The sequence below is a fragment of the Dermacentor variabilis genome, chromosome 7 (assembly GCF_050947875.1).
Source record: "Dermacentor variabilis isolate Ectoservices chromosome 7, ASM5094787v1, whole genome shotgun sequence".
NCBI classification, from domain to species: domain Eukaryota; kingdom Metazoa; phylum Arthropoda; class Arachnida; order Ixodida; family Ixodidae; genus Dermacentor; species Dermacentor variabilis.
In genome coordinates this window covers 88,409,684-88,432,969 of record NC_134574.1, presented here as the reverse complement: position 1 = coordinate 88,432,969, position 23,286 = coordinate 88,409,684, and the positions used below count along the sequence as shown (strand labels likewise).

At 47.6% G+C, this 23,286-nt stretch overlaps 1 protein-coding gene across 1 annotated transcript; it reads left to right on the top strand.

The window, feature by feature from the left end:
* Positions 1-1,846: 1,846 nt before the first annotated feature.
* LOC142586918 (ipis-1-like) lies at positions 1,847-23,161 on the top strand. Its single transcript, XM_075697802.1, has 6 exons — positions 1,847-2,233; positions 4,817-5,000; positions 11,243-11,424; positions 18,469-18,726; positions 20,474-20,717; positions 22,679-23,161. Exons 1-6 carry the CDS (start codon positions 1,899-1,901, stop codon positions 22,988-22,990), a joined length of 1,515 nt encoding a protein of 504 aa, XP_075553917.1. The 5' UTR covers positions 1,847-1,898; the 3' UTR covers positions 22,991-23,161.
* The last annotated feature ends 125 nt before the right edge of the window (positions 23,162-23,286 follow it).

The following is a 23,286-nucleotide window of genomic DNA, read 5'->3' as shown; positions in this document are numbered from 1 at the left end:
GCTCTTCGACTATGTGTAGGTCTTCCTAAATTCGTTGCTAATAATGTATTATACCAGGAAGCGCGCCTACCTACTCTTCACACACGATTCCGCATGCTTACGGTTCAAACCTACTTAAGAGCTTATGATTCTTCGCTACGACGTGGACAATATGCATTTATTAGTGAACCAGGTCCATTTTTTGAGACCACGTGGTCACGGTTCCATACCCCGCAAGTTGTATTTGTGCAAGCGCAATTAGCACCTTTAAATGTTCGTCTTAGAGAAATAATTCCGCTCCATAGGTCTCCGGGGTCACTGAAAATTGAATTTGCAGACCTTTTTCCACACAATGCGAAATTTTTGCCCACAACATATTTGAATGACCGTTTACAAGATTATTTGGCCCGTTTCAAAATAAACGTTATTGCGACCGATGCTTCTTCGTGTGAGGAGAAGGCAGGTGTGGGTATCTACTCACCATCCCTCAATTGGTCTTTTTCACTTCGCCTACCAGATTACACATCAGTTTTTCATGCCGAACTTCTGGCAATTGTTCTCGCCTTGCGGAAATTACCCATTCATATTACAAGAGTTATTATCGTCACAGATTCTCTATCTGTATGCAGCGCACTTACTGCGTCTACCAAGTCGCCAACCGGAAACACGTTTTATTCATTAGCTCCACCTCACTTAAGTTTAGTGCATATAGTATGGGTCCCTGGCCACCGAGACATTCATATTAATGAAAAAGCCGATCCCTTAGCAAGAGCTTCTTTAGCAGGTCCTGTGCTATTTGTGCTGCCGGCAACTGGGCACATTACTGCAGCCAGATATCGAAAATTTTCTTTGAGCGAGGACAAAAAAGCTCTGTCATTAGCAAAATCTTCAGATTTTTTACACTTAAATTATTCTTGGAACCGGCAATGGTGTCCTAACCGGAAATTTGAAGTTTCATTAACTAGGCTGCGTTAGCGTATTCCAACACTTTTTACTTGCACAGATGTGGTCTGGCGGTGTCCCCTCTATGCTACCTCTGTAATGAACCAGAAACTATAGATCATTTTTTATTATCATGCCGGCGGTTTTCTAATCATCGAAAACTATGTCTAGAAATTCCACTTCAAAATTTAGGATTACCTTTAAGCAGCACTGTTATACTCTCCCTTGGAGCAACAGTTTTGGGATATAGCCAGAGGAACGTTTGCCTAGCCATTTATAATCTCCTATGTGGCACAAAAAGAATGCCTTGTTAATAGTTTTTAGTTTGAAGAATTGATTTATTTCTACTGCAGTTTAGAAAATTCAAAAAGTAAAAGCACAAATTCACAGTTCAAATCTTACTATTCCTATTCATAATTTAACTTACTCAAGTTTCAGTATGTCCTTTTTTTTTTAACATTCCTATCAACGCAAGTCTTACCATAGTATTGATCAATACTTCAACTCATGTATTCATAGTTTAATTTACATCTTGGATTATTTGTATTCCTTTCTTTTTTCGAGTTATTTATTTATTAACCAATTTATTTTATTTTATGTCTTGAGTCATATTACCACCCGATTCGTGGCCGATCCCCCTCAGTGGGTTTGTGCCATTGCCTGAGGTTTCATCATCATCATCATCATCATTTCCCAGGGAAGAGTCCAAGAAAGCTCTTCCTTTCTTGGAAGTGCAAATTCCGCGTTTTGTCTCATTCGCCTTCAAGCACTGTTGCGCATGATTTCTCTTTTCCGCATTTTGTTTATTCGTTTAACCTCATTATAATGTAAGTACGCCGCCCGCACTTCTTGGCCGATCCCCCCCCCCCCCCCCCCCCCCCCGTTGCGGGCGCGTGCCACGGCGCAGAAATGCTAAGCCGCAGCTTCGCTTCAAGGGCGTCCTAAAGAAAGAGGAGGAAGAAGGAGTGCGAGCAGCCATGCTCCAGCCGCGGCCACCCGACGTCCCGGAGACGGCGGCCCCGACCGCTGGGCCAGCGCGGTCGGCGGCGGTCGCCGTCGACGACGTCCGCTCGGCCTCGTCCACCGCCTCCACCTCGCCCCAGGACGAACCGCCTCGCACGACGCGCGGCTCGCTCGTCGCGCACGTGGGGCCTTACCCGCGCCGCCGCCGACACCGCAGCAAGTCGTCGCGCAAGCCGTCGAGCTCCTTCGCGTCGGCGGCCAGCACGGGCGGCGGCTACTCGGGAACCTACGCGGACGAGCTGTCGTCCTCGGAGCAGAACACCGCCGAGGTGTGCACCAACAGCGAGAGGTACGACGGCGTCGTCGACGGGGTTTGAAGGGGCCGCTGGCACCGGGGACAGCGTGTGGAAGTGCGGGGAACGATGCGGCATGCGTATGTGCTTCGCTGTCCGAGCGACGCGGCGGCTGAGCAGAGCGCTCGGAGACTCGAGCGAGAGGTCGCCTGCGTACGAGAAAGCGTGGTCACGTTTTTTCTTTTTTTTTTTTTCTTGCGCGCTCGATGTAAGCTAAGCCGTGTTTTGCGTAAGTTAATTCGAGCACGCAAAGTGTTAAACGCAGCGATATTACGTGCTCTTGGCTTTTTCTTGACGCGAGGTAGCCTCAAGTCGCAGAGACGTCTTCCACGTGCGTTCCATTACTTGGGCTTGAGGCTCTTCTCGGCAATAAAGGTAGACTGTCTACAATGCTGGCCAGAATTGAAAGAGACCCTGAGAGATGGTACAGCTGACTGAGGGTCTCTTAAATTTCTCGTGCAAGATTGCTCAAGGCTGTCTGAGACGCTGCATACGCGCGTTCTGGTTAAAGAATTGCGAGAGGGACATCCGAAAGAGTGTGACCTTTGTATCGGATCTAGAGTTGCACCATTCCTAATTAATATCTTTTCAAAGTAGTGTATATATAAAGATTGCATTTCGTCCCGTCTTGATGTGCTGGTAAACAAAAATGCAGAAAAGCAGTCAGGAAAAACGTTGCAGGGCACGAGGTTAAGCACAAGAACACATTTATTTCAAGCGTTGTCAATGTGGTATAGCAGTTGCCCCTGTCGCGTAGCAATACGTATGTGTCGGGCAGCCGGGTAGCTGCGCCCTGTTATAAAAAAGAGCACCAGAGGAAAGCGCAAAGCAAGGATATAAGTATTCGCACTTGGCTGTCCACTGTGAAGCGCGTGGATGTATCCCAACGTGCGGCAAGACTAATGTGCCAGACAAACATAAGTACAAAGAGAAAGGAATCGTACTCGAAGCCTCAGCGAAAGCGTACGAACCCAAGACCAATAGCGCTTCTGCCCTGCTGTCGGAAATGCAAATGGGTGTTCACTAACGCTCTGTACTACCCTCACGCTGCAAAAAACATTCAACCGCAGATGGAAGGCGCGTGCACGTGCACATAGTGACTGGCATGTTGAGGAATGGAATGAATCTGTTTGACCAGGGCCGCCGTCCACGTAAGGACTGCCTGTGTGGCCGGCACTTCGCGATGCACGGCTTACGCCGTGAATGAGAAGAATTCGCTGTATCCTTATCAGCGCTGTATCGCTTATCTCAAAAGAAGTCACTTTCGGCCCGGAACGAATTTGGCAAGGATGAGTATACCGTTCGTTGCATAGTGACGAAGGGAGTAGCGCAGTTCCCTGGCATAGTAAGTTTCTCACACATGTTATCTATGCACGTTCACAACAAATCGCATGCAAACTTACGCTCACTCTATCGCCAACATATCAAGGCTACGTGAATGGGCGCACACTTAAATCAATGCGCCGAAGAGAAAATAAACTATCAGGTGGTGAATGCACCGAGAAGCGTTACTGGGTCAGAAACATGACAAACCGCTGCTTGAAAGTGTTTTCCGAATGAAGGATGAAGCGCAGAATACACGGATCCTGGTTTAATTCATAAGCGGAAATTTTGGACAGCTAGATAAACATAAATATACAAAGAGAAAAGGATCTTACTTGAAGCCTACCATATTATGAGAGAGGAGGACAGTTGTGCGTCAGTGAACCTTCATTGACCCGACCCTGGATGCGTCACAGTGTGATCGCACATGGCGGCGCCTACTGGGTCAAGTAATTCGGTCGTGGCGGCTAAAGAAAAAAATTATGAAAAAGAAAAGGAACGAAAACAAAAAAAAAGAACTTAAAGAGGAAGGGGAAAATTACAAGCATAATCGCGCGCAAATTTGGCTTTCGTGTGACGTACTATGTCACAACTCACGATTTCGGTCGCTCTGGATCGACTTTTCCCCTACCACTTTTGTTTTTATTCTGATCTCCATGCGGTCGCATGCGCGTTGTGAGGTTCAGCTCCGTTGTGTATAGCTGGGCACTGTTGGAAGTTAGAGCCCGGCCTATTTACTTCCTTGGTTTCGTCTTGTTTTGCACTACAACTACTCGTAATGAAATGGCCTGAAAACACCTACAGACGTTCCAGCTGCATAAGCGACAAACAACCACGTCAGGTGTGTGTGTGTGTGTGTGTGTGTGTGTGTGTGTGTGTGTGTGTGTGTGTGTGTGTGTGTGTGTATGTGCGTGTGTGTGTGCGTGTGTGTGTGTGTGTGTGTGTGTGTGTGTGTGTGTGTGTGTGTGTGTGTGTGTGTGTGTGTGTGTGTGTGTGTGTGTGTGTGTGTGTGTGTGTGTGTGTGTGTGTGTGTGTGTGTGTGTTTCGGCATGCTGAAGATCCCCTGGTGGTCAAAACTAATCCGTAGTCCCCCACTACGGCGTGCCTCATAACCAAATCGTGGTTTCGGCACGTAAAACCCCAGTTTATGTGACCAGTAGTTTATGTGCACAATTTACGTGACCAAAAAAAACTGGGGTCACTTGTGGTATTTGTATGGTCGCGTATGACGTGAACGGCCGCACCGCCTCGTGCAGGCTTCAGCGGCTGCTGTTCACACTTCCTCCGGACCTGAGTGGCTGCCTGCTCCAGTTCTCCATCGACCTCCAGCACAAGCTGCGCGAGACGGGACACGAGGGGAACCTCCTCCTCTCCCCTTTCTTCGTGGCCAGCTCGCTCGTCATGCTGCTGCGGGGAGCCAGCGGGAACACGTACGCTCAGGTGAGTGCCGCAGCTGCCAGTCCGAGTGCGCTCGGCTTATTTCTCTTCCTGCCGTTTTGCATGGATCACTAAACGTATCTCGCCTGAGGAACAGGGCAGCGCGTGAGCGCTGAAGGTCGGAAGGGGAGAGAGCGCCCACCGATTGGCCGACGCCTCCGTCACAACTGACGTCACTCCTGTCGGCCCGAGAGGCGGCTGAGGAGACGGGAGTGGCGGAAGTGGTAGGGGAGGGAGAAGATAGGGAGAAGAGGTGGACAGCTGGGCGCGTTTAAAACCCCTCAAACTTCGTAAAGTAATGACACTCTTCTCCTCCGCCTTCACTGCTCCTCGTTTCTCCTCTCTTTCACGCTCCCTCCTCGACCGTGGCGCCGCCTACACTGCTCGAGCGTAGCAACTGCGCCAACATGCGCTCCTCGCCACTCCGTAGACGCTTCTCGAGCAAAAATGGCGCTGATGCACGGCGCGAGGGCCCACGTGATGCTATCAGGCCAATAGCGACGCGGCGTCAGCCTCGGCCAGAGCGCGCGAGGAGGAGGCGGCATTCTTCAAAGCGTGGCAGTACTTTACGAAGTTTAAGGGGCTTTAGGCGCGTTCGCAGCCGAACGCCAGCGTGCTCCGAGATGCACGTGTTCTCGCGCGAGAGCTTTATGGTTTTGTCGCATCCCGAGGTTTAGGTTTGGTTAATTTAGATGGTCTAGAGGTTGAAGTTTAGATACCTTAGATGCTGAGGTCGGTGGTGGCGCTGTGTCGCGTTTCTCCGCTGGCTTGGGCTGACAGTTTAGATGGGCGTTCGTCGCCGTAGTCCGTTGCACACCTCTTATCGAGATGCGCAGTATGGCCCTTCGCTGCGCTGCACAGAATTCCGAGAAGCAGCCGAGTCTACGGCAAATGAATGTCGGGAACCCCCGTCGACGGCAGGCCTGTCTATTCGCTTAATTAGATAATCATCTTCGATGGTCTTGCATAAATTCATTTTACGGTGAAGCAGGGGTGACGGGGGCAGAGAAAAACTTCATTGCGTTAGCGTTACAGAAGTACTTCACGCTTTTTCTGGAGGCTATCTATCTATCTATCTATCTATCTATCTATCTATCTATCTATCTATCTATCTATCTATCTATCTATCTATCTATCTTTTTGTTTGTCTGTGTCTGTCTGTCTGTCTTTGTTTGTTTGTTTGTTTGTTTGCATCGAACCGTTTTCCAGCCTACCTGGGTCACTGGGTAGCCTGAGTCTGAGTGGTATGGTAGTCTGACGAATGGGTAGCGCTTTAGGCTGCTGTGCTGAAGAAAGAGGGTTTGAAGTCGTAGTGGCTGATAATGAGACTATATGAACAATAAGCCGAGAGAAAGGTTTCGACGTTGTAGGAGTGAACAGGGACGTGAGAAAAGTGTAGTGGTTTTCAACGAGACGGGATCTACTTCAGTCACACGCGTGGCCAAAAAGTGGGCTGGCGACTGGCTGGTCGCGCGGTTGCTTTTTGGGGACCCCACGGGCGCTCAGGACGCCAGAGTAGGTAGTAATGAAGAAGGTTCCCTAGGGGAACCTCAGAATAGCATCACCGTCAATAAAAAAAAGGAGGAAAACAAGAAAAACATCTCACCATACATATAGCTTAGATAAACATGCAGGGTGGCAGAAGAAAGGAAAAGTGGGTAGAGATTGAGGAGCAGCTAAATAGAGAACAAATAGGGGTGTATGCGGTTACAGAAACGCACCTTAGAGACTCGGAAAAGCCGCCAGTGATTGAGAATTATATTTGAGAAGGGTGCAACAGAACTAAACTGGAAAGAAAGGGAGGGGCAGTCGGAATGTTCATCCATCAGGTAGCCAAATGGAAAAGAGTAAATTCAAAATGTCAACGGCATCTTTGGTTATCACGTACAATGAGTGGAAAGAACACTTGGCTGGGTGTAACGTATTTGTTGACCAGAAATAATTGTATTGAGAGGAATCAAGAGTTAATGGAATGCCTAAGTGCTGATATTAAGGGTTTCGGGAATGATGCCGAAATTATCCTGTTAGGCGACATGACTTCCCACATACGGGATCTAGATGGTTATACGCACAACAATGGGGAGTCAATTCTAGATATTTGTGAGCAACATAACCTCGTTATCGTGAATACAGGGCCTAAGTGTGAAGGTAAGATCACGTGGGAAGTGGGGAACCGGCAATCAACCATTGATTACTGTCTGACAGCAGAAGGAATTCATGATAAGTTGAGAGAAATGGTCATTGACGAGGAAGCGTGTAGCAGCATAGGACGGTCAGTATAAACGCATCATTTTGAAAATGGGATACGTAGTTGGGAAAGAGAGCAAGGAGCGCAAAATTGTCAGTCCAAATGTGAACGATGAAAAATATAACAGATACAGTCACAAGAGTCGAGGAGGAACTGGTCAAGCAAAGAGTGAGAATATACTGAGCTTGTAAGTGTAATAACGACAGAAATGCGAAAAGAGAAGCAACATGCTCTTTGGATAGGAAAAGAAGTAAACTGAAAAACTGGCGGAACAGGGAGATACGAGAAGCGATGGCGGAACGACAGAAATAACCCGGAGAGCACATGCGGTGCATACAGTTTGAAGGGACACCACACTTGCAAAAGCAGGGTGTATGCACTGGGTCCTCCTGCATCGCGCCAGTTCTTGGTGACTTAGCACTTCCTCATTTCGATCGTCTCATACATGCCTTGCTCACAGACAAGAATGTTCGTAAGGTGTCCCGCTTTGTCGATGATCTTTTGGTTGTTTTAAATTGTGAAACGCAGGTTATCGAACGTGAAAGCAAAATGTTGTTGCCTATGTTCAAAGGTGCGAGTAGCCCACTTGAACTAACGCGCGAACTCCCAGTCAATGGCCAAATCAGATTTTTGGATATCGGGTTCCGGTTTAAATGTGTTGGTGTCAGCTGGAGCTATGAACCGCACGCCAACAAACCTCTTCTGCCTTTCAAGCTCGCCTAGCACTAATCTCATTAAACGAGCTATTGCCACGTTGTGCTTAAAGAAAGCTCTTGGCAAATCTTGTCCGCACTGTTTCTCAGATGCCTTCATTCATCAAGCCGAAAGATTGCTGAGCGCCGGGTAGCCTCAACACCTCCTCACTTCAATCGCAGAGGGCCTTCTCAAAAAGACGCGCACAAAGCTGCAAACGTGCGAAGCTCGCACACAGCGTAGGCAGAAGGTAGCTATGATACGTTACATTCACACCATATCGCACAACCTGAAAAGGGAAGTCCAGCGTTACGACGTGCAGGTCGTGTTCTCTGCCCCCCCCCCTCCCCAGGCTGTCAAAGCTTTGCAGGTTGATCGACCCGGCGGCAACCCAGCAGCTTGACTGCGGCACAAAGCACAGGCGGTCTTTTGTTGAATGCGCACGAGGTGTCTATCCCTTTAAGGTGCGGAAAAGTATACGCCATCTATCCACCCAAGCAGCTGTCAATCTTGCTCAGGTAAATATCACTAAGAATAGGGGCAACCTTTGGACCAATACAAAGGTTGCCCCTATTCTTTGTGATATTTACCTGAGCAAGATTGACAGCTGCTTGGTTGGAGACATGGAGTGTTTCTGCAGAACTCAGAAATGTGTATTGGTTCAAAAGTCGCTCCCTATTCTTAGCGAAAAGCATGCGTTGGCCAAACTGAGAGATGTGTTAAACCGAGCACGCAAACAACGTAAAAAATGCGCGTGAAGGAAAAAAACCTTGAAGGTTTACTGGCAAGTCATTGTGTGACTTGGAAGGACTGTTCGCCGAACCTTGAAAACACTTCCGTTATCAAGAGGAGTAAAACGCGCGGGACCCGGGAAATCGCAGAATCCGAACGGCTCTATAGACTTGGGGAGGGATGTATCGGCATGGCCTCCATCCCGCCTGCAGACAAAGAGCTGGTATATTTAAGCATACGCAGATGATAACCCCTGGCTCGGACAGCGCGTATATTTTCGTGAACCACTCACAATCATGTTGGAAGTTCAGCGTTCGTCCTTGTCGTCCTGTCCCCGTCCGTGTCTTCCTCTTCAGCGCTACTGCCTTTTAGTAATGTAGGTAATTAAAGCTGCAAGCATGGGCAGAGAATAATGGCATTTTGGGAGAACTTAAGAATGGCTTCAGAATAGGTAGGCGTCTGGATGCTAACTTATTTGTCCTTACTCATTGCATTGAAATAGCCAGAGTAGAAAGGAGGCCCTTATATGTGGCCTTTTTAGACATTACAGGAGCGTAAATACGACAGCGTAGACCACAATATTTTGTGGGATATTTTGAAAGGCGAAGGCTTAGGCGACGATTGTATACAGATTTTGAGTGAGATTTACCTATAAAATACCGTTGCGTTGAATGGGAAGGGATGAGGAGCGAGGATAAAGTTGATATCAAAAATGAACTGAGGCAGGGGTGCCCTTTATCCACACTGCTGTTTATGGCCTACATGGTGTGGAGGGAGAGGGCTCTTGCAAGAAGTAATATCGGGTTTAATCTCTCATACAAACAGGTGGTTACAGTGTTGCTAGCTAACAAGCAAAGGGATTTGCAACGTCTGGCCAATACCTGTGGACAGGAAGACAACAATTTAGGTTTGGAATTTAGACTTAGAAAATCAGGTATTATGGTATTCAATGAAAACAGTGAACAGACATTGGCGATACAGGGCCAGGAAATACCTCGGGTAACAGAATATAAATACCTTGGTATATGGATAAACGAAGGCAATAGATATATGGAAATATGGAAACACGGGAAAAAAACAATAACAGTGAAGGGGAAGAGAAATGCAGCCATAATAGAAGCACAGAGCGCTATGAGGATACAAAAGGTACGAGGTGCTCCGAGGTATGTGGAAATGTGTAATGGTTCCAGGTCTTACTTTTGGAAATGCGATTGTTTGCTTTAAATCAGGGGAACAATCCGGACTCGACGGGGACCAAAGGTCAGTGTGTCGCCTCGCATTGGGCGCTCACGGGAAGACTACAAATGAAGCTGTGCAGGGCTATATGGGCCGGACTAGTTTTGAAGTGAGGGAAGCTCGCAGTAAAATTGAGTATGAAGAACGACTGAAGAATGGGCTGGGAGAGTGTTCAGGTATCTGTACAGGAAAAAGATTGATTCACTGTGGAGGAAAAGAACTAGGAAGCTTACCAGCAAGTATGCGGCCTGTGGGGTGGGCAACACAGCAACAAAGAAGGTCAAGCGGAAAGTCAGAGAGGCTGAATTAATCTCTCATGGGTGGCGGCGATGGAAAAGAAACCTGCCATGACTAACTACTTAAGAGGAAAGAAACGAAATCAGAAAAGAAACAATTTATGATCACTCAAAGGGAAGCTCATTGCTTTTCGAAGCGAGATTAGCATGCCCTAGAATACGCACTTATAAAGCGAGCTATAAGAAGGAAGAAGAATGTGGTTGCTGCAGTAAAGCAAGGGAAACGATGGAGCACGCTTTATTAGAATTTAAAGTTATCTGCCCAGCGGTCGATTTAGGCACCTCTGGCCTCCTTGAAAGCCTTGGGTTCAGTGAGAGCAACGGTAAAGTAAACATGTCCGCAATAGAGATTAGTAAGAGGCGATTGGAAGATTTGTTGAAGAAAAGCAGGGAAACGACAAACAACGTAGGCGTACAAAAAGAAAGTTCGCAATAGGGGTTCAGAAAGTTTGGGTATGGAATCCATGCGTGTTCGTTTTCCTTCTTTAACATAGGTAAGACATTAGGCAGTATAACAACAGCTTGGTGGCGCAACCCACTACCCCATTCCAAAGGGGACACTCATAGGATCCATCCAGCCATCCATCCAGCCATCCATCCATTGGTTCCGGTTGTCTACTCTGCACGGGGGGAAAGGGAGAGATGTATATAGAGAAAAAGAGAGCGGGAAGGGAGAGAGAAAGAAAGAATATAGGGCGAAGTGACAGCTTAATTAACTGTACTGCGGTAACAGGCGGCGCTCTTGTCGCGAAGGGCCGTAGATCTCAGAAATTCTAGTGGCACGAATGAAGCTTTCTGCGTGGAGTTCCTTTGAATTCTTTGTTCCGATCGTGGAAGGCTGTCAGATCTATCCATCACTGTGCACATCGCTTGCCTGTCGGCACTATATATCGAGGAAAAGCGTTGCTGCCATGCCGTCCGGCGGTTCTGAAATCCGTGCGAGCTGTCCGGCTGACAACCGTTCGGCAACATTTCGTGCCGTATTTCGAGTCACCATAGGCACACATTGGTGTTGCGCACCAACCTCGGCTTTCGAGCAGGTTGCCAGCGCCCTGCACATGGAGTGGGACCCCTCGGGAACGGCGGACCGGTTCGAGCAGATGGCGTCCGACCTGTTCCGAGACTTCGAGCGTGCCAAGATGCGCCACCTGGGACTCAGGCTCACGTGTTTCATGGCGCTCTTCTACGACCAGTCGGTGCCCGTGCGCAAGGAGTACCACAGGTGCGCGGCAACGCTGGTGCGAGCTGCGCGTGCACGAAACCCTTAAATCACAACACCTTCAAAAAGAATTTTTTTTTTTATACGCGTGAATGCGTGCTTCTTAGAAGACATGCTGGAGCTTCGCTTAACGCATGCGCAGGGTGTTATAGTGCAAGTCGTAACTCGGACTGTTACGGTACAAATACAAACTGAAATGTTTTCTTGAGCCATAGGATCCCAGAATTGTTCTGCCGCGCAGACGACGTGCACAGCTGGCGACACTGTAGCAACGCTACACTTTCCACCTGATCACGAAACCTTGCCGAAAGTGGCACCAGAGGCGCTGGCGTAAGTGAAAGGGGAACAACCTGCCTCGCCAGATGGCCGGGCTGCGCGATAATGCAAATATTTCCCGAAGAAAATCGCCTCCGCCACATTTATTTCAGCATGTTTGCAGAGTGAAAAATGCAAAGGGAGCTTCTGGCAAATTTAACTTGCGATGCGTTTGTTCTTAAATTGTACACGGCACCGTTGTATGGACTTGGCCCTCCTTCCCCCTTAGTAGCTTTCCCCAGGTAGCACAAAAGAGATACGTAACGTTTTCGTAGCGTTTATCCAAGACGATAAAAACGGGTTAAACAAGACACGAATGAGAGAACTTCGGCGGGAAAACGTCGTATATCTCTGCTAATGTCCGGGTTAATTACTTTCTTGAGACGATCTAGAACAGGTCTGCAAGATGTATTCGAAAAGCTGGTCTAGAAATAGGATTGGGAAAGACACAAGTAATCCCTTTGCCAAAACTATTCGTAACCAATTTCTAAACGTTTTTAGGACGTTATCAAAAAGCTGGTCTAGAAGCGGTCTTGAAAGGTTTACGATCATCTGAAGCTAATTTTCGCGGGTGATGGGCGCGATCAGACATCGTTGTTCAAAACACGCGTTTAGTTTCGCCTCACGCGACTGGCCTATGCCGCGCAGACGTCGTCAGCCGCACCCGTTGGCATGGCCTAGGCCAATCGCGTGAGGTGAAACTGAACGGGCGTTTCGAACAACGATCTCCAATCGCGCCCCAGATGAGTAGAAGCGTCGGTGTTGACTGTAAGAGCCATGGCGCAGTGCCAAGCACTGTTCCCCGCATGGCCGGCGCATCCTCTACCAAGTCGCACGAAAATGAGCCTGTTAGGAATAATAAATCCTTAATACCGCCTTTAGTAAGCTACGATGTTTACAACCACAATGGGAATGACATCTTGCAAAGAACAAATGGCCACGTCTTGGCAGGTGGCCAGACCAAGCCCTTCATGCCAAGAGTGCATGAAATGAGAACATTGTGACAAAGCAAGAACACTTTATTAAAATGTAATGCTTATGCAACGTTCGAACAAACTGTGTGAGAAATGCAAATAGAAGTAAAAGTACATCAACAATGACAAAAGTCGCAGAAAGGATTCGTAATGAACTCGAAAGTGAACATTCACTAGCACATAAACAAAATTCCAAGTACACATACAAAAATCAACAGAAAAACCTGAAAAGTACTAAAGTGTCTAATTTATCATAGTAAAGTGCGCGTGCTATTAGATGGACTAGAGTTATGCAGAAGTGACATCGGAGGGAATGGAAGAAGTAGACTGAAAAATGCAAGAGTATGAATTGGATGGTAACTGCCTCCAAGCAATGTTACCAATCATCTAGAAGCTTGAAAAGAGCACAAAAAGAAATACCACCGCATACCATCATAAAACAATCCTGTGACAGAAATTAAAAAAAAATGGGAACAATGCAAAATTGGAAATATTGCCTTTAGGATATATCAAAGAAGGTAATGGCGAGAAAAAATAACCATACAACAAAAAAGCAATAAAGTGAAATTAGTACAGAATACTTGAACGGGGGATTCAGTGTAACAAGTGAACACTACTGTAGTACAGCGAACGATGAGACAGTAATGCTGCACCTTGCCACTCCAGAACGTGAGAAATGAATATGCAAGCCTCATATCAGAAACTTGCATAAACATGGAAATAAACTGGAATGCACTGGAAGCTGCATTTGTGTAACAAAGGAAGCAATGGTCATAATAGTGTTTTATCTAAAAAGCCCTTTACAAGAGGCAAAGTTGTACCTCTCTGGCAAAAATAACGTTGCAACGAATAATTTGCAAACCAGCAAATACATTAATTAGCACACTGACATGTCACACTTTGCGCACATCTCCAGTCTCCTAAAGTAAAAAAAAGCACTCTGAATGAGAAAAACGTTTAACACATGTAGCCCAGAGCAAATTCTTTGCCAGTTCACTCACACTTTCACATCCAAAAACATTTGCCACAAAGTCCAGGCACAGTTTCACTGATGTTTACCAATTCACCCCCATTTTCACGCCCAAAAATATTTGGCACACAGTCCAGGCAGAGCTTCATAGATAAACAGCTTGAGAGCACCCTACTGATTATTGTGCAGTCCCGCTGCTGGAAATAGAACTGCCGCACATGCTGGTAGTGGTTTCAATGTAGACACACTTGCTGCCCTGGACAGGTATGCTCAGATATCTGCACTGGTGCTCCATTTTGTCGAAGTAGACACATTGATGCACTACGCTGGTAATTGAAATGTTTTGAATGCACACGTATTGGCTTCACCAGAAAGACTTGCCCACATACCACCACTGGCATATATATGCACTTGCTCTTCACTTGGTAGCATTGAACTTAAAGTGTTCCCTATGTGGGAGCCATGTGTAAAACCGGTGTCACACGACCACTCTCGATCGCGATCAAGCCCGATCCGGATCGAAATTATCGATGCGACTGGCTCACTCTCGTAGCTTGCGCAGAGGAGCCAATCACGACCGAGAAATTCGATTTGTAACGGACTGGATAACAGCTAAAAGAGCCCCGTGTGAAACCGGTATCAAATAAGGCACAGACGTACGCTAGGAAAATGTGTTGCACAAGGACAAAGAACTGCGACATGCCCTGTTGTGCGAAGCGCGCGAACAGAACACATGTGTATATATATATATATATATATATATATATATATATATATATATATATATATATATAAGAACTGCTAGAGCGCTTCGCGAACTCCATGCGCACACATGGCACCCGCACGAACTCGGCAGGCCGCCGTAAAGCGCGAAGGGCGCACAGCGTACATTCCGACACATGTCCCAAACTGCAAACAATCGTACTACCTAAAGCATACAATTAATTTTATACCAAGGGCATACTCGACTCACGTATGCAGTATCCACAAGCGAGTTATGCAGCGTACATGCTGTATCCATTCGCCAAATAGTAAAATTGATAACAAGCACAAAGCTACAAGGGACTCAATACATTACTACCATTTGAGGCGTCAAATAAAATCGAATTTGGCCGTTTCATATATTGGACACAATATATGGACACATGTGGTACCCGGTAATACCATGAAATACCCATCAAGTGGGTAAAGGGGGCGAAAACACAATCGAGAACCTGAAGCGCAAACGATAAAAGCACGGTATGGTGCACGCAAAATTCTGTCAGTGCGCTGTAGCGCGAGGGAAGAAAATAGGGCGAGCACTTGACCTCACCTTTTGGGATACCGCACTAGTACTGAATCATTAAAAAAAAAGCCTGTTTGAACCAGTTCCCTTGTCTGCAACACTCTTGTTAAACGGGAGACTAAAATGCCACGATGACGGCTCTATTGCGGAGATCGGCAAAGTGCGCACAGAAAGAAATTTTGCTGCCTTTCTTCGCATTCTGCAAAATGCTTTCTTGTTAGAATCACGCATAGCGGCCGACCCCGACGCTAGGGACACACAGGCACGATTTCGTCCCTCGCGTCAGTGAAAAGGCGCCTCACATAACATGACAATGAACTTGAAGAGCTGATTAGTGCCCTCCACTCCGCGCCCTCCAATTGAAAACACTACTGATTTCCAAATTAAACTACACAAACAGATCGCACAACCCAAACTAATCACAGAACGTCGTTTTCTTGACGGCAAAACCCTGCAACACTTACATGACAAAGGGCAGCGGCAGCACATTCAGAACAGCCGCTATCATACCACAGCGCAATGCAAGTGCGATAACGCTATTATGCCCGGCTCAAACAGATCGCACAACCCAAACTAATCACAGAATGTCGTTTTCTTGACAGCAAAGCACTGCAACACTTACATGACAAAGGGCAGCGGCAGCAAATTCAGAACAGTCGCAAACAGACCATAGTGCCATGCGAGTGCGATAACGCAACTATGCCCGGCTTCACAAATAACGCGGCCGCCTTGGTCACATAACAACTGAAAATACTACTGATTTCCAAATTAAAACCACACAAACATATCGCACAACCCAAACTGATCACAGAATATCGTTTTCTTGACAGCAAAACACTGCAATACTTACATAGCAAAGGGCCGCGGCAGCACGTTCAGAACAGCCGCAAACACACCACAGCGCAATGCGAGTGCGGTGACGCGACGACGCCATGACGACACGACTATGCCCGGCTCGCCCGGCTGCCCGGCATCACGAATCACGTGGCCACCTTGGTCACGTGATTTGACGACGGTATCGCCACCTTGCGCAAGGTTGGATCGCGTTGATGGGTTGAATATTGTAGAAGCCGCTAAAGAGGCTGACGCGCCGTGGCGTGGCGGTGGCGTTTTGAGTCATTTGCAAAACGTATTCACCCCTCGTTTTTAAGCTGCCTGGCTTCCAACGTTATCAAAACGTGTTCACCCCTCGTTTTTAAGCTATCTTGTTTAGAACGTCTTTGATGCGTCAATTTTGGTCAAAAATCCGTTTCAGACGTTGAATCCCTTAATGCGACGTTTTCAAGACTTTGTGTGCTACCTGGGTCCTCGCACAAAGGGTTTCGGTCGGCTGTCTCTATTTGCACTCTCTCTAATTAGATAAGTTACTAATATTTGGTTAGCTAGTTCAGTAAGTTAATAAGTTATTAGTTGATTAGTTGGTTTAGTTACGAAGTTAAATATATTTGCTTAGTTATTACAGTTAGGTAGGTTATTGGTTAGTGAATAACTTTCTTAGTTCAGTTAAATGACTTCGTTATTGCTTGGTTAGATTTGTTAGTTTGATTAGTTACTTGGGTTAGTTTACAGAAATGTAGTTTTAGACTTATAGTTAGATAATTAGTTCGGTCAGAATTGTTAGTTACCATATTTATTTAGTTGGTTTATTAGCCTATTACTTAGTTATTATGTAATTAGTTTATCCAACTAGTTTTGTTACTGTCGTCTATTACTTATTATTCAGGTTAGTTTATTAGTTGTTTCAGTTAGGTCAGTTATTAGTTATGACATTAGTTTAATAGGTTTAGTTGGTTAATGTATATATTAGATTAGTTCGTACGTTAGGTTAGTTAGTTTAGTTAGTTATTTATAGTTACATTTGGTTAAATAAGTTGTCTAATTTGGTTGGGCTAGCTATAAAAATTAGTTATTAGGAAATTTAGTGGGTAACTAGTTGCAAACAAGGTTAGCTAAATTAGTTATTCGTTGATTAGCTTAGTTACATTAGCTATCTAATTGGTTATCTTACTAATTCGTTGAATAATTAGGTAATTAGTTGAGTTAGCTAAGTTCGGTTTAGTGAGTTTAGTTAGTGATGTATCGCTACTTTAGTTAGCTTAGTTCGTGATTACTTATGGAATTTGTTTAGTTAATTAGAAAGGTTAGCCTTTCAGTTAGTGCACTCAGTAAGGTTAGTTACGTGCCCTTGTAACTTGACCGACACGCAGGCACACAACAAGCGATAGGCATTTTCGCTATCTCCAAGCATGCTGTCACGGCAGGGGCATAGATGCACGGTGCGTAAACTGAAACACGAGCGTCTAAAAGGAGTAACGCATATCTTTTACGCGTAAATTCATAACAGTGCGACGTGACATTGCTCTGCAGACGGTTTCTAACGATGCAGTAGTCCCAAGTACACCTTTTGGATTATGAATTAAGCTGCTGTTACAAATGCAGGTGAACCTGGAAATGGAAACAATCGTTGTAGTTGTTTCGAAATTGTTCCCGTTAAGATTTTCGAACACTCAGTAGAAACAGGGCGCTGATAACTTCGGAAGTACTAAGGGTCATTATTGATCCACGCAAGCTACGTTGCTGGACCACTCCATCAGGATACACTGCTGCAGCCGTACAAACCTCTGACGGACCTTCAACGTGGAGCCGTTAAAAGGTGGCGTAATAACACAACTGACAGATTACTGGCAAAAAAAAAAAAACAGTGCAATGAAGAAGTTGTCTGTTCGATTAAGATACACTCAGGGTAACCTTTATTTTATAATAATTGATAATTACGTTTATAAACCAAAATTTCGGACTCCGACAGAGGTTACGTTACTGACCGTTCTTTGACATTCGATATCAAGCACTCCGCCATACGCCGCTGTCTTCTTCACCGTTGCAACAGGAAAAAGGTCCTGGCAGCTTCGTTAGAAAACAAAAAGAAATTGAAAGCATAAAATGTAGCTTTGGAAGGTGTTCTGAACCTGCCACCAGGAATCGTCCCGTTAGGTTCACACAACATGCATGCAGCCACCTGGGAGGAAGAGAGAGAGAGAGAGAGAGAGAGAGAGAGAGAGAAGTCATAAAGCAAAGGCAGGGACGTTAACCAGGCTGAGTATGGTAGGCTAGCCTGCATTGGGGAAGGGGGAAAGGGGATTTAAAGACGAGAAGAAAGAAAGGAGTTCACAGTGTCCACTGTTACACACACAAGCCTTCGTCGCTGAGTCACTCACGGGCGGTCGTACAGGCTCGTTCATTTCAAGAAACGCACCAGCACCTTTGTGGCCTCGCACATAGCAGACGCACGAGGCCACGGGCCTAAAACCTTCTCCTCTGTGAAGGGACGGTCGTCTAAGTGCCCAAAAGCTGTCGGAAGGGCACTCATCTCGTCTTCGTGTGTGGGGCAGTCCCACAGGAGAAGTTTGGGTCGTTTCTTCGACACCACACGTGCTACAATTGGGACTGTCCGCCGTTCCAATCGGGAACGAGTTGGCGTCTGTGAAAGGAACCCCTACTCACAGGCTGCAGGACACGCTGTGCTACTTCATGGACCGGCGCGACTTCCGCAACGAGAGCCTCCAGTGCCGGCTCACCATGGACGCCCTGGCGAGGGCCAACAGCTCGTTCTCGGTGCCGCGGGAGCAGGTGTTTCCGTCCGGTTCCGTGGGACCCGACACGCTCCTGGTGCTGCTGTCGTCGCTGCGTCTGGAAGGACGCTGGAAGAGGAGCTTCGCCGTGTCCAGGGGCCTCTTCCCGGCAGAAGACGCAGACGGCACCAGGTGACGGCGCACTCGTCCTGCCCGCCGTGTTTATGTCTTCCCGCCCGCCGCGCGCGCAGCCCAGTGGCTATGGCGTTGTAGGGTGCCTCGATGTCCTCCTCGCCCGCCGCTCCGTGCGGAGGGGAGGGTAACGAGGACATCGAGGCACTCTATGGCGTTGCGCTACTGGGCTGCCGATCGTGGTTTCGATCCCGGCCGCGACGGCCGCATGTCGACGGGGGGTGAAATGCCAGAACGTCTCCTAGCCACACTTGAACTGGTTATACCCTATGCCTATATTATCGTCTAAAGTTGCATATGCTGTTACAAGTTGCGTAGGGAGGAGGGGAGAAGGGGGCGCACCGGGCCCGTGCCTTCCCCTTGCCCTCCCCCCCTAAATAAAAAAGATAGTCTGTGTTTGTATGCCCCATGCCCAGCATCCCCCCCCCCCTTCTTTCGAAAAAGAAAAGTTGTCTTTGTCGCTAGCTGTTACGACCACGTTCCCATCTCAATCCTTTGTTTTTTTCGCCACAATAATGATGATGATGAATGTGGCTTAGCCCACCGCGCGGTGGCGTAGTGGCTATATGCGTTGCGCTACTTAAAGCCAGAGGGCGCCGGATCTAATACCGGCCGCGGTAGCCGCATTTCGATGGTTGTGAAATGCAAAAAACGCCTGTGTACCATGCATTGAGTGCACATTACAGAACCTCGGGTGGTCATAATTAATATAAAATTCCTCGCAACGGCGTACCTCACAATCAAATCGTGGTTTCGGCACGCAATACACCCCAGCACTTGACATAAAATTAATGTGGCTTGGAAACGTGCGTGCTCGTGGCCGATTTCATACCATTAGCGAAATTAAGGAGACAATGCCACTGCTGTGCCGATACAAACGGCTTCTGAGATCGGCGGCGCAATCGTGGGCAGCGACACAACATCTCTCGAGATTATACCGATACGTAAGCCTGCACCATGGCGTCATGATGTGTGCATGATTGCGACCACTGCTCCACGTGAGCACAGCGCACAGCTTTGAGTGCAGCTATATATTAGCGACGTCGGAAGCGAGGGCAAGACCGCCAGGGCGTAGCTACATGCTCGTTTTATATTGTTGTTATATAAAGCTATCTTCAAAAGTAAAATAACATGAAAGTGAAGATACAATATTCCTATAACGCAGCTGTCTAGGAAGTAGATAAGCTATATGTCTTTGAAGTTGCAGCACAAGTCACATTTCTGTAACTGCGGTACGTTTTTTTTTTTTAATCATGTATGGTCACAACTGAGACACTGTTGGCAAAAACCGCATATCTCGCGCTCATTCTAGGGCATTTCTTTTCCATAGCCTACGTATACTCGTATCCTGTCGTATAAATATATACATATTTGAGATCTACAATCTATAAGCTTTTCAATGGTATCTACGACAACTTTATGTGTATGCATTTGCTGGAAAAGTGGCAAGAACGGAGTGTTCGTGGTCTCGCAGTGGGCCTGCCATATATAAAAAGAAAGAGATTCGCGAAGAGATGCCCTTTAATAACAAGTACAACAAACCTCCGTTGTAACCAAGTCACCGGGACGTAATGATGATTTCGTCATATGCAGCATTTCGTTAAAAGCGGATGAGATGGTCATAGTAACGTGGGAACACGAAAGCTTTCGAACAACGCGATATTTCGAATAAAGCGATTCTGGTAAGACGCGAGGGTTCTTACCGCGTGCATTCCACGCGCCTTTCATTACAAGCGTTGCCACGCAGGGTTCTCACGATGCGTTGCACGGCCCCGTTCCGCACGGTCGACTGCGCCGAGCTGGAGGCGACGCTGGTCGAGGTGCCGTACGAGAACCCGCGCAACAGCATGGTCATCCTGCTGCCCACCGGTCCTGGCGGCCTCGCCGTCCTCGAGGAGAGGCTCAGCGCGCCGCTCGTGCTGCGCTGCATCGACCGACTCAGGGACGCTGGCGAGGTCGAGCTGTCGCTGCCCAAGTTCCGCATCAGGCACGTGGGTTTGTAATCGAAAGTGGACTTGGATCTCAGACGACAAGCGAGAAAAGTTGGAGGACGCTTAAGCTTCGCCTTTAAGAGTGGAACACGACAACATTCAAAGACACCTGACTGCTTCTCACGCATCCCGGCAACTGCAGCTTACGTAACCTGTAATGTTTACCGGGAAACGCAGGCGGCGAACGCTACGCGCGAGTGCGAGCGGGCGAGCTGTCTGGGAGAAACGCGCCGCGGATGCGCGGAGGCGAGCGCCACCTGGATGGTGTTCTTGCAAGGAACCGAGCGTAGCGCCCCGCTCAATGTATGGTAGAAACGCTGAAAAGGGGGTTTATATTCCGCGTAGTTGACAAAATATTTTCTGGTATATTCAAATTACACTCAGATGGTATTATATCTGTAGGTTGTGGTCGGGTCGTACTTTACGATTTTTCTGACGCGTCTTACTTTGAGGAATTCAATTTGTTCAGTAACGGCTCTGCGCCACACGGAGGCCCTGCGTGGATGTGGTTCGCAATTACTTTCGCCAAACGACTTCCGACACAAGACGCTGACACCACATTTTTAGTAACACGGGGCCATTAACGTTAAAAGTATAAAAAATATTCACAAATGTACAGAACTTGCATCGTGCGAGAATTACGGTAATACTCTTAATTGTAAGCTTTCGGGCCCTCCCCTTGTGGGAACCAACAAACCTGTGGAAAATTAAGATTGATTGATTGATTGATTGATTACACACGAGCTATATATATATATATATATATATATATATGGGCCCGCCGACGGCCGAGGTCCAGGGGCCCGCTCCAAGGGCCCGCCGACTACGGGCCCTTGGAGCGCCCCCGTAGTCGGCGCCTATGTGTGCGTGTAGCGCATACGGATAAATATTGCATAATATTCAAGTTGTGAACCAGTGCGGACGATAGCGTAAACACTGCGTTCGATTATGCGTTGCATGGGAGGAAAGTGAATGAAGGAATTCAGCGTTTATTAACATGACTCTTAGGCCTAAGTGGGAAGAGGTGGATAAAGGAGCAGAGGAGGAGAAGAGGCACACCGTGGGAGTTAGCGGCCAATCCCGAGAATGTCACCCGGAGCTCCTCAAAAAAAAGAAAAGGAGGCGGATGGCGCCTGTTTTAGCGGGACCCAATCCTCGAAATCGGCCACCAAGGGAGCTTGGAACGATGCATGGCAAAAAGGACAATTGTGCGCATCCCATTGAGTTTCCATAGCATTTAAGTGGCCGCTTCACAAAAGCGAGTAGCCGAAATAGATTCCGACATTTGCGTTAAATCTCCACATTTTACTCGACGAGACGGCATCGAGTTCCTGCCACTGCACGAGCCGACTATAGTCTCAAACAGCAGAATGCAGCTGTAACGTCACGATGAAGGTGCGTCGTCCTCGCGTCTTTGAAGCGCGATAAGTTGTTCAGGGCTGTGGTGCGTTTGGCGGGCATTCTCAGATCATGAACAGCAGGTTGCCACTATCCCCCAAGAGAAATGTGTATAACAGCTGTGTCTTACCAGTACTCACGTATGGGGCAGAAACATGGACGCTTGCGAAAAAAGTTCTGCTTAAATTGAGGACGACGCAACGAGCTATGGAAAGAAGAATGACGGGTGTAACGTTAAGGGATCAGAAAAGAGCAGATTGGGTGAGGGAACAAGGGGGAGTTAATGACATCTTAGCTGAAATCAAGTAAAAGAAATGGGCATGAGCAGGACGTGTAATGAGGAGGGAAGATAACCGATGGTCATTAAAGGTTACGGACTGGATTCCAAGGGAAGGGAAGCGTAGCTTCCGGCGGATGAGATTATGAAGTTCGCAGGGACGACATGGCCACAATTAGTACCTGACCGGGGTAGTTGGAGAAGTGTGGGAGAGGTCTTTGCCCTGCAGTGGGCGTAACCAGGCTAATGATGATGTAGTTGTTCACCGCCGCTCCTCTGCAGGCAGGTGACCGACCTGACGCAGGTTCTTCCCTTGCTGGGCATCCGCGAGGCGTTCACCGGGGAGGCGCGGCTGGACCGGCTGACTTCGGCGACCGGCAAGGGCGTTCACGTGTCGTGCGTCCGTCACGTGGCCACCGTTCACGTGAGCCAGACCGGGGCTCGACCGGCGGCTGAGCGAAGCCGTGGCAGCTCGCTCCGGCCGGCGTGCGCCGTGGCCAAGAGGGTGGCCGTGGACCGGCCCTTCATGTTCCTCGTGCTCAACAGGAAACCCGACCTGGTGCTCTTCCTCGGGTCCGTCACCACTGCCGACGTGTGATTCTAAACCCGAGAAACGGAGTAGTGTAATATCGACACGACGCGTATCGCATCGCTTTCCGATGCCGCCTTCGCGAACGTTTTCGCTCGTTTTCCTTTTGCGGTATATTCCAATGTCTTATAAGTATTTCAATTGCCCTTCGCATAATAAAACCAGCCAGTTATCGCGTTACGCACCTGCCGAATTATTGGCGAACCAATGGGAAGCGGCCTTCATTAGAACCTTCGTAAGTGGCGCCTTCGTAGAGGGCGGTAGTTGTCTGGTGATCCTACAGATGCAGGTTTCTTCATTCGGAT

Coding starts and splice junctions, on each gene's coding strand:
- LOC142586918 (XM_075697802.1), top strand. CDS start 1,899: ATGCTCCAGCCGCGGCCACCCGACGTCCCGGAGACGGCGGCCCCGACC. Junction 5,001..11,242: donor GCGGGAACACGTACGCTCAG/GTGAGTGCCGCA, acceptor GCTTTCGAGCAG/GTTGCCAGCGCCCTGCACAT. Junction 20,718..22,678: donor CCAAGTTCCGCATCAGGCAC/GTGGGTTTGTAA, acceptor CTCTGCAGGCAG/GTGACCGACCTGACGCAGGT.